At 33.6% G+C, this 12196-nt stretch overlaps 1 protein-coding gene across 1 annotated transcript in view; it reads right to left on the bottom strand.

Moving 5' to 3' along the window:
• The window catches only part of LOC131850628 (ecdysone oxidase-like), a 67009-nt gene that overhangs the window by 53116 nt on the left and 1697 nt on the right, over positions 1–12196 (bottom strand). The window contains exons 3-4 of the mRNA XM_059200923.1: positions 10893–11041; positions 1005–1153 (exon numbers count right to left, since the gene is read on the bottom strand). Of these exons, the coding sequence (XP_059056906.1) occupies positions 1005–1153; positions 10893–11041 (298 nt within the window). The remainder of the gene's footprint in view (positions 1–1004; positions 1154–10892; positions 11042–12196) is intronic.

Raw genomic sequence — 12196 nt, 5'->3', positions numbered from 1 at the left:
TTGTTCTCTGTGATGGATACCTTATTGGCGCAAACGCACGCGATGTGTTGATTGGTTGTTAGCTAGTGAAATGAAAAGATGGCGAATGGCGCAAACGCACGCGATGTGTTGATTGGTTGTTAGCTAGTGAAATGAAAATATGACGAATAAGGATTCAACCGCATAAAGATAACCTTGTATTTCCATTTTGAACCCCTTACAACCCTTTTTTCGCATTAAAAAGTAGCCTATGTCCATCCTCGGCGTCTAGACTATCTGCGTACTAAATTTCATTTAAATCGGTTCAGTAGTTTTGGTGTGAAAGCGAGACAGACAGACAGACAGACAGACAGACAGACAGAGTTACTTTCGCATTTATAATATTAGTAAGGATATATATATATATATATATATATATATATATATATGTATGTCTATTAATTGGTTTGATAATTCTAGTGTCTTGTGTGTGCCATCTACCTCTTCTGTGTATGTTAGTCCTATCTTGCAGGTTGTCTGTAAGAAATTGCTTATAGCGATAAGACCGCCTTTTGTTCATAATTTTCTATTTATTGTTTTTTTCTTTTTCTTATTGTATTTCTTCTATGTGCACAATAAAGAGTTTATTATTATTATTATTATTATTATTGTTAGTAATGTGGACTCATGACCCCATTGCTAGCAATGTACCATGTCAGGTCGACCTCCACGCGGTTCCCCCTGGAAACCATCGTGATAAATTCCCGGTGAATTTGTCACGTTGGGCTAACTGATCTGACTTCATGTTCATCTTATCATCCTCCACTGGTGCCCCGCCAGCGTAAACCATTAGCGCAGGCAGACGCTTGATTCCATTATCATCCATAAAAAAAAACCTTAACATTTTAGATATTTTTTTATATTCTAAATATCGTTTCAGTGGGGACTGGGGGCCCTTTCTATCGTCGGGGCTCTGGGCTGCAGTCCAAAAAGCCCTTAGGTAGATCAGGCCCTGCAAGTGTAGGTACAAGTTTTATCGGACTTACTTATTTTTGTGGTTGAGTCCGTTCTGCCAGATGAGTTGCCCATCGGTGGTGACGCTGTCGTACCAGATGAGGACCGGCTCCGGCAGCTCCTGGTGCAACATCTTGTGCAGGCAACGCACAAACTCCAGCAACGCAGCCGGCTTCGTGACCTGTACGTCGCGCGATCAGTGGAGAGAAATTACTGTTAGTAATATTAACTATTTATTTACATTACAATCAATTAAATTTATGATTATTTAAAAAAGCAACACAAAAATTCAAATTCAAAATTGAAATTCAAAATATCTTTATTCATGTAGGTCTATTACAAACTCTTATGATATGTCAAATCTACCGTCAGTTCGGAATGATTTCGAGATGAGAAGAACTGACAAGAAACTCAGCTCGTTTTTTTTTTAATGTTGTACATATTTACAATAATACTATTTCATTTAAATTCAAATTTGGAAGAATAGAGTGACCACCAGCATATGCTATATAAAAAAAAATAAAAAAATCTAATCCGTGTTCGCAACCTGAACAGACCAGTCCCCACAATCAGCACCCGTTCACGAGTATGACGGATGAGCCAGCCATCATTGCACTCAACCATATTAGAGGGAGCACATCGACCCGGCCCACCACGCCGCCACAAGTTTGAACTTTATAACGAGCATGACTGTTTCAAGTTACTCCACTACGTCATTTATATTATTTACAGCATAAACTGTACCAATCACAGTTTTCACCCATTACAATATTTAATTTACATTATTTAAATTACAATATGTCATTACTACATTTAGAATAAGTTTCTTTAGCGTTCATTACATTATCTATGTCAATGGGAAAGTTATATACCTCATAACAAAAGTTAAAATTGTAATTAGTGTGTTTTATCTTTCTTGTGACATCTAATTGAGGAATAGATTAAATAAAAATAACTATCCTCGAAATGTCGTTCTTCTTGAGATATCCTATTGAGCGGTTTTTTTTGTGGATGATAATGGAATGGTGCACCAGCCTGCGCTAACGGTTTACGCTGGCCGGGCACCAGTGGAGGCTAAGATGAGCATGAGGTCAGGTGAGTTAGCCCATCGTGACAAATTCACCAAGAATTTATCACGATGGTTTCCAGGGTAGGTCAACCTAACATGGTACATTGCTAGTAATAGGTTCATTAGTCCACATTACTAACAATCCTATTTCCCCCCTATTGAGCGGTAGATTAAATAAAAATAACTATTAAGATTATTTTAAACAGATTTTCTATTTTATCTGTCTATCTAATCTCAAGCCAGATCTTGTATGAGATAGGCAGGGAGAATCTATTTTTAAAATCACTAGTATCCTGACGACTTAGGCGTAATGCCGGTTAGTCAGGGAGAGAAACACCTCAATGCCTACAATATTCACAATTATCTATCTCTTATTTGTTTTTATAATAATATCAACACTTTCGCTCCAAAACTCCCGCTGCCTCTGTTCAATCGTCCGTCATCCACTTGTCAATGTCACATAGATTACTTTGGCTCTGGCCTCTGACGTTCCGTTTCAGGTTACATGATTATTGACTTTACCATTTTTAATTAATGGTGCGTCACACGATAGTTAACAGTCGGCCATCCTGCAATAGTGTCTGGCCCAGACACATAGGTAACTGATGAGCGTAGTCATGCTTATCAAAGGATATAGTGTCTACAGGATCATATAACAAATACTTAACTAAATAAACTAAAGATACACATTACTTTCATAACATTGACTATCTTAGTATACTGTCAAAGGTTTACAATCTAAAATCAATACTAACAGAGCTAAGTTTCGGCATGCATTCAGAATGCACAAAATATAACATAACATATATTAATTTACATAATCCAAATCACCCAAAAACATGAACAACCTTTTAGAGTAACAAACAATTATTTGGCGGTGATTGACTTCTATGAGTCAGACTGTAACATATCACCATCACAATGTAAGTTTCCGATCTTATGAACATTGCATTTTTTTTTTATACCTCCAAAATAGAACTTGACATTTCTCATCATGAATATTTTAACGGATAAATTTAACATATCACATTACAAAAGGTAAAACTTAATTACCTACATATATAGAGAAAAAAATATAAAGAGAAAGTATTATTCTCGTGACATAAAATTAGAACAAAATCGCTGCCTGCCTTCACCTCACCAATAGAAAATAACAGGTCAATATTATTCAAGTGGTTCTAATACCCTCAATACTACTACTACTATTTTACTTCGACGATACTCTTGATTTACCAGAAAATTATTTTAATATAACATAATTCATTGAATTTCAGTTATGATTTACTTAACAATACCATCAGCTCACTGGTCAAGTAATCTATTGCACCCTTTGAACCCTGTACATTTAGGGAACTATAAATGATTGTAGATACTGATCTCAATTTTCTTTACAACACCAGTTTAACATAAACCAAAAACCACTGTTCCAGATTAATGTGAAATAGAAATAATCTTTATTCAAACAAACTTAATATAAGCACTTTTGAGTAGTCAAGATTTTTGAATCTATCGCTTATTCGGAACGCAGATTCATCACAAGAAGAATAAACAAGAAACCTGTGTGTTGCTCTTTTAAATAAATATTGATTTACTTATATTTAATTAACAACAAGGATTAGGCGTGCGGCAATCAACATAAAAACCGCTACGCACTTAATCTCCGTTCAATCAGACAACATTGACAGCGCTATGAATTTCAAGTTAGATATTTTCTAAAAAAAAACACTGATTTATAAATGATGACATTTATAAATTTTATAATAAGCTTTTTTTTTTTTAAAGAAAATATTTTATGACACATTTGATTTCTTTTTCTGGCAAATTGAGTACAGACTCTGGGAATTTGTTGTAAAACCTTGCGCAATTTCCATAAAACGAATTACTAACTTTCGTCAAACGAACGTGAGTTTAGTAAGCCTACTATTCACTTTATATTTTATCGATGGTATTCGTAGCCACTTCGGCCATCCAACGTTGTCGAAGGGCCTCATTCGATATTATCATAACAGTTAACATCGGGTAATATAATAAAATTAAAATCATATAAAATTTAGTTTGAGATACTTTACATACTTAAAATATGAAAGTTGCCACTGACAACTACACATTACATTTCAACATCATGAATTCAGTCTTTGTTATATTTTTCCGCCTTAAGTTGTATCACTTAATTTTTCACACCAGGTACTAGTCAGCATCTCTGCAAACACGGCTGCCTAGCTAATTAGTGAAATACCTGTTAAAACAAAACATTAAAAAAATGCCACCGCTTGCCCACTATGACTACGGTCTCAACAGATCTGGATTTTATTAGACTCAGCCACCGCTTGCCCGCACAAGGAGCTACGGCCTCAAACTGGTCAAATTCTCATTAGACTCAGCCACCGCTTGCCCACACAAGGAGCTACGGCCTCAAACTGGTCAGATTCTCATTAGACTCAGCCACTGCTTGCCGCCACAAGGAACTACGGCCTCCAACTGAAACACATCAAATATTTAACAACTGGTCATTTTCTCAATGAGGCATTCACCGCTTGCGCACGCAAGGAGTTACGGCCTCCAACTAGTCATATTCTTTATGGTACTATGCTATTTTTACTTCAGCCTCAAGTGCTCTACATTGCAACTCAACTATGGGTTATATGCACTCCCATCAAAATTTACTATTACTTTTTATTCTATTACATATCTTTAAGAACTGGATTTCCTGGTTCCATTTTACTATTTCTCCAACGCTTTAAAGGACTTTATAACATTTAATCATAAGTTAATTCAATTTAATTATGTACCAAATTCGAATTATATATCTGGTTGATATATATCTAGTATCTACCAATTTCTGAACGAACATACAATATATTACTACCACACACCCTACTCCTATTATTATCTACCAAATCTTGAGTAGCATCAACAAAAAGCGAGTCGTTCGTTGTACGTCGCATTGAGCACACGCGGATCCCCATTTTCTCCGTGAACTAACGTATACGGAACCATCAGCCGCGATCTCAGCGCAATCATCTCATCAGTATATCATCAAATCTAAATCACCATCATTTACCTTAAAATCCATAAATCGTATTCATAGTCATATGATTATTATATTAATCTCATAATTTCATCAAAGTATTGCAAATCATTTTTCATTGTCATATCAACCGCCCGTTCTATTAGCCATTTTGCTCATAATTCAGCTTGTCATCGATTGTAACTCATCATTGTATCACTAGCATTCCTTAATCTTTCAGATCTATTCGTTCATGTACAACTCTTCACCGCGTATATTTACCGACTATTTTCCATAGAGGTGTATCAAATTTTACCTTGTGATCGTCCTTACTACAATCTTGCAGTGTAACTATCTTGTACACCTCGAGCGCTTTATTCATAATATTTCTAAAGTGTCTGTATACGGTGTCTGGGTTCTATAAATTAGCACCTCTTCTAATTTCTCATTAATTACAACAGACACATAAAATCAATTCTGAAAGGATTAATTTCAATTTAAACTATTTAGTTAGTACAATAGTCAATCCGATTTCTCCAAAGGGCGTTCAGCCACACATACAAGTGCATATAGGTGCTCAGACTAATCTATGGAATCAAATGCCCAGCATTTGATTGCGTTGATCATTACTTATAAAAATTTTAACTTCCGTCGTCGTCAAAGACAACGCTTTAAATTTAATTCAATCTTATTTATCTGATCAATATCAACCAAATATTTGAAAACAACATCACCGTTATTATTATAAACTTCCAATATCTCTACACCTGTAATTTTGTACAATTCAACATTAAAACACCCTCACTTATTTAATACATCCGTTCTCGTATGCTATGCAAGTGACAACATCAATTCTTATATGTTGAAGAGTTTACTATTAAAAGTCTTAGTTAACACTTTTATTTTACTTCAACTCAACAGTTATGTCAAAAGTGACAATGGTCTAAATACAACACATCCAATCTCATATTCCAGTCAATTGAGTCAACATGTATACCAACAATTCTTACATGCTCGTTAATTTAGCATTATACGCTTCGATTATACTCTTTTTTTTTTTTAACCAATTAAAATCTTAATAGATACAATATCTCAAGATTTAACAAAGGTTAACTAGAAATTAATAAAATTGGCAAAACCATCTACAACAGTAATTTATAACTGTAAACTGTAATCTATTGTTAACAATATTTAACTTTCATTTATATCCTCTAGTAACTTTTCTTATATATTCCTGGGATTAAATTGACAGATATAGCCTTACTTCCACAACTTATATTGTCTCTCATTTTATTTGCATTGGATATAAAGGTCTCTTAAAACAGTTATAGGTTCAATAGGATTCTTTCAACTTAAATCTAGTATACCCATGTACACTTTTCAAAACTTTAATGCTCATACATTTAACAACAATTTGTTTTTGTTTTTCTTTTAACTACCTGTGCTTCTTAAATTTGTATTCACTATAATACCATTATAATTAAAGAACAATGGCTCAGCTCGCAAACATTTTCTCAACAAATAATTCTCTATAACATGTAAAACTTACAACTTAGACCATGCAGTATTTATTTTTCATTCTACATATATGCTATTCATAAAGTAGTTTATTATCCATCAGTAAACCATATAAAAATCTCATAAATTACGCCAGTATCCATATTCATAAACCAGCTCGTCCATACTGACTATCCATGTCTCTCTCTATGGAAGTTTGCATCCAGTCTTCTCCTGCTGTTTCCTTTTTTTTCTTATGTCATCTGCTTATCTTTTTTTCTGCTGTCCTACGTTTCTTTTGTCTGTCGTCTCTGCCATTTTCTTATATATATATATATATATATATATGGCTTATAAATTTTTCATTTCATTATATGGCGTCCTACAATCCAATCAATCACAATACTATTTAAATGTTAAATAGGCATTACTATATGTATTTATACCTGTACATATGATACAATTTTCTTTTGAATTATTACTATTTATATATTTTTTTCTTCTATAAATTATACTGATACTGTGCTTGTGAATCACTGTTCATCCCAACGGATACCAACATCTCACTTTCAATCTAAGTTACATTTGCAGTGATTAACTTGTGTTCACAAGATATTGAGGATTTTTCCTATTCTTTTTTTTTATTTTTTTACTTATATATTCCATGTGTGTCATAGCTATACCGAAATCACCATGCACTGTCCTCTACAGTACAGTAGATTCACAGAAGATAATTGGAAGCTTGCCACAGTATAGAAGTGCTATCTTCATAAAACCGACTAACTTCAGTCTCATCCTCTTTGGTAACAAAGTTATATTAAATAAAACAAACCACATGCTTATAAAGGCATAGCATAAAACACCAACAATCAGGAATTCTCATAAATATATAACGGTTGTATAGAATGGGAACGAATTTCCATGCATGGACAATTATGCAGCCTATTAATAACCACATTACCAAGGTCATCAGCAAAGTTTTCTAGAATATCCATATCTCTTTACTTTCCTAACAATCTTGTCTGTCTGTGTCTCATAATTTTCCTCTATAATAATTTTAAAGCTGATGTACTTTGAATATCTTAACATTGCCTCCCACAGAGACTATTTAATAATAACTAATTAATATACAGAAACTTCATTAGTCAAATCATAAAATATTTTATAATCCTGTAGTCTACAAATACATAGAAGGTAAGTTACATAAACCATTTAAAAATAGTATCCAATTTTTCCTTTCTCCTCTATTTCACCATATCACAGTTTACATGTATTCACTTAATTCTCTCCCATCTGTCCATACCTATATACAACAAGAGTGCTATGCACTCATTTATTTCCATTTTCCTGCCATAATATCTGAATTATAAAGTTTATTATCCAAATTTCACAATTCTAGACCACACTGTTTGACACAATCCATGTGCTAACTTCAAGATGAGTTCATTATTAACTCATGAATGCTTTAAATCAGTTATTATCATATTCTGATATACATTTATTTATATTAATATTCAATAATATATTCTACTTGTTTATTTTTTTTTATTATCTGTACTTCACAAATATATAATACAATTTGAATTTAAACAATTATGATTTCCTCCTTGGTTCACATTTCAATTCCAATACAGATTTAACAATGAATCTGTCCACTTTATAGTTTCTTAGTACTGTCATTCTACAAATGACACTAAATAATAAAACTCAATGGATAACTTAAGCTCAGATCCTTGCAGCAAATCTTCAGTTCATTAGCTTATGCACTACACAAGATTGGACAATATAGCAATACATTGCAATATATTACAATAGTCTATTTTCATTATTGTTATAACAATTGTCGTATGTTGTACATATTCATATTATAAAATCATGACATTTTGTGCAATTTACTGTATGGAGAGTTATAACTCATCAAAAGGCAAATACTCTCACTGTTGCGACTCAATATATATATCCAAACATTTTGTATGTACACAGATATTAACTTATTTCCAAAAACTTTTATTCATATTCATAACACTAATAGTAAATTTAAAGACAAGCTTGTTGCTCAAGTATTGTTTAGAAAATTCAACAGGTTTCTTGTACAATCAATAATACAATCAAGAGCCAACAACATTCATTTCTGGAGTTACCAAAAGCTTTTCTTTAGGTTAAAAGACAACTTCATAAATTATAAAACTGAACCATGTAAGAATAGTCTTACCTGTAATCTATCACTTTCTAACATGTCACATATTAATGTGGTGCTTATAAATTCCAACACTCACTTACTAAACATTGTCTCAAATGACAGATGTACATAGCTACAGGTACCTGCACAGGACCTTTAAGTACCTTTATTGATCAACAATGGCTGCTAAGGGCCATTCTAATGAATTTCAAGAGAAGCATCAAAGAAGTGAACCAATTGCTCAAACATATAATACATTCAATCTGAGCATACATGTAATATATAATTCCAGCATAATATGACACCTTTGAGGAATTGGATATCATTTCTAGGTGCTTTTTCAACACATTAATAATCAATATCATATGATTATGATAACCTTGAGGATCCTAATAGATCTCAATTGGATTTTATACTAAATAATGATTAAATAAGGAACTATTAATAATAATAGTTTACAGTTATTCGGTTTTTTAACATTGGAGTTTACTACCAATTGTTAGCCATTGCTATATATATAAAGTTCAAAACACAGCAAGAAATAAATATAATAATTGTACTATCAGAGTTAAGTACTATTTTCACTGAGAGCTTCACAGCTAATCATGAGATAGCATCTAAAATGTCTTTAATATCTAATATTATGAAATATAACATGTTATGTTGCTGGTATCAGTTTATGTCAACAATATACTGTGTCTATCTATATTAATATGCTTTATTAATTCATTAATAAACACATATCAAAGTATCAACCAATATAATATATATACATATGACAGTGTCTCAATTTGGGAATATAACCACCATCAAGACATATACCTGGACTATGCCTGTGATTGTCATTTATCTGAAATGGGATCATCAAACATATATGTGTACCTATGTAAAGAAATAATAACAATTCTTCAATTCAATTCATGTAGAACAAACACACAAAACTGAACAGTAAGTTTGACTAATTTACTGTGAATTAGCAATAAACTCAGCAATACCATTACACTGTTTATATGTATAACATGGTATGTGTTCTCATGTTCAACCTGTATGTCAACATAGTTAATGTAACTGTTTCTAATCTGTTGATATCCTATCATACTCTATCATAGGCATTAATAACATAACAATAGTTACTCTGTATTTTAAACTAATTAGATAGCCATGTTGTTCTATACTTAATGTATTCATAATACTTCTTTCTTAGGTATATTGTATACCTCAATATCGTGCTACATGTCATGTCATTACTCTCGCAAGTTATCGTACATACTAAATCTATTTAATATGTAGAAAGCAATTCATCCAAAAGTTCAATAAAACAAGTGAGAAACTGCGTTTAATGGTATGCGTGTTATTAACGTAAATTCACTTACCACAACTTCTAGTCAGAATTACCTTACAGTCGAATTTGTAGGCGGGATTGGTACCGCTTCTGAACTTTTAAAATCACTAGTATCCTGACGACTTAGGCGTAATGCCGGTTAGTCAGGGAGAGAAACACCTCAATGCCTACAATATTCACAATTATCTATCTCTTATTTGTTTTTATAATAATATCAACACTTTCGCTCCAAAACTCCCGCTGCCTCTGTTCAATCGTCCGTCATCCACTTGTCAATGTCACATAGATTACTTTGGCTCTGGCCTCTGACGTTCCGTTTCAGGTTACATGATTATTGACTTTACCATTTTTAATTAATGGTGCGTCACACGATAGTTAACACTATAGTCATCAGAAATATTCACATACACACACACACGTCATTTACAGTAGAAACAAATTCTTAGTAAATAAATAACCCTAGAAGAGCGAGCGTCTCCTATCAGAAGTATTTAATTATGCTTACAAGGAGATCCTGGGATCTCGGCTTAAGAAAATATATAAATATAATATTTATTTATTTATTTACAATTGCACATGCATGTACATAAATTTACATATGATAAATTAGCAATACACATGGACTCTGTTTGAAGAGTATGACAATTTCTTAGATGACTCATTCCCAAAATGAAATTAAAAATTTAGATCTGTTGTAGTGTTCACTTAGCTCCTATACATACGTCTGTTAAAAATTATTTTACTGTAATAACCTTCTTGGTATGTGATACTATGTAAAAGATATTGGTTAATGAAATAAATTTATCATTATTATATTAGAGTATACCTTATTTTCCACGTTGAGCAGCCAGCCGTCAAATTTCAAAGTTTTCGCAATGGCCACTAGCGCGCTCGCGAGCTCCTGGTACTGAGTTTCGGATGCCAGCATCTTGTCCCAAAATGCAACTCCATCGGACCACTCTGTTATGATGGTGCCTGAGGATCAGATGGAACAGGTGACTATCACTTCCTAGCCCTAGACTACCCTATACTACCCAGGCCCTTTCCCTACTGGGCACACTGGACACGTTCCTAGGGCCCCGCGATGGATCAGGGCCCCCTAGTCTAGTCCCTACTCCATTACCAAACAATAACCGATAGCTACTTTACTCTCACCTGAAAATCAGTCTTAACAAACACTTACCGACTATGATCAATTTGCTCGTTTTTGTTATTTTTTTATAAATGTCTAGCAAGAACTTGAACCTCATTACATAACGACTTTTTAAAAATATTTTTTCCTGGTTTGTTTTGACGGTAGGGCATCCCTATATATTTCTTTAAAGAGTCATGTTCAAAACTGACTTTGTCTATTCTAACAAAATAGTGCTTTATTACTACTGGTCATAGAGGTCCCATTATCCTATTGTGCTCAGCTCTAATACGTGAAAGATGGGCCTGTTTTCACCATCGTACTACCCGCCAGAAACTAAATTACTATCCTAAACTCTGGATAAATGACGGTCCCCACCGTGCGTTTTTCTAGAAACTTCCGGCGCATAACCACATAGTAAAATCGCCTTCCAGCAATGGTGCGTTTTTCCAGAAACTTTCTGCCACGCACAACTACATTGTGGAATCACCTTCCAGCAATGGTATTTCCGAACCGATACGATATTGAAACCTTCAAGAAAATAGCTTATTTCTTCGTAAATGGCCGTCAAAGCACTTGCAATTCCTTCACAGTGTTGCGGGGGTTTATTGGCAGTGGTAATAACTTAGCGTTAGGTGACCATTTGTCTCCTAAGATTCAAATTTCAAATTCAAAATATCTTTATTCATGTAGGTCTATTACAGACTCTTATGATATGTCAAATCTACCGTCAGCTCGGAATGATTTCGATATGAGAAGAACTGACACGAAACTCAGCTCGTATTCTTTTCAAATTAATATTATAGGTACATTTTTCAAACTTGGGAGAATAGAGTGATCACCAGAGTCCTATTACAAAAGCAAATGGTCTAATCTGTGTTCGCAACCCAAACAGACCAGTCCCCACAAGCAACACCCGATCACGAGTATGACGGATGAGCACCATCACTCAACCACATTAGAGGGAGCACATCGACCAGGCCCACCACGCCGCCGCA

Source organism: Achroia grisella, unplaced genomic scaffold, assembly GCF_030625045.1.
Source record: "Achroia grisella isolate CSIRO2021 unplaced genomic scaffold, CSIRO_AGI_Agris_v1 utg778, whole genome shotgun sequence".
NCBI lineage: Eukaryota > Metazoa > Arthropoda > Insecta > Lepidoptera > Pyralidae > Achroia > Achroia grisella.
Note: the sequence above shows the minus strand (reverse complement) of the source record. Positions and strands in the feature narration are given on the sequence as shown.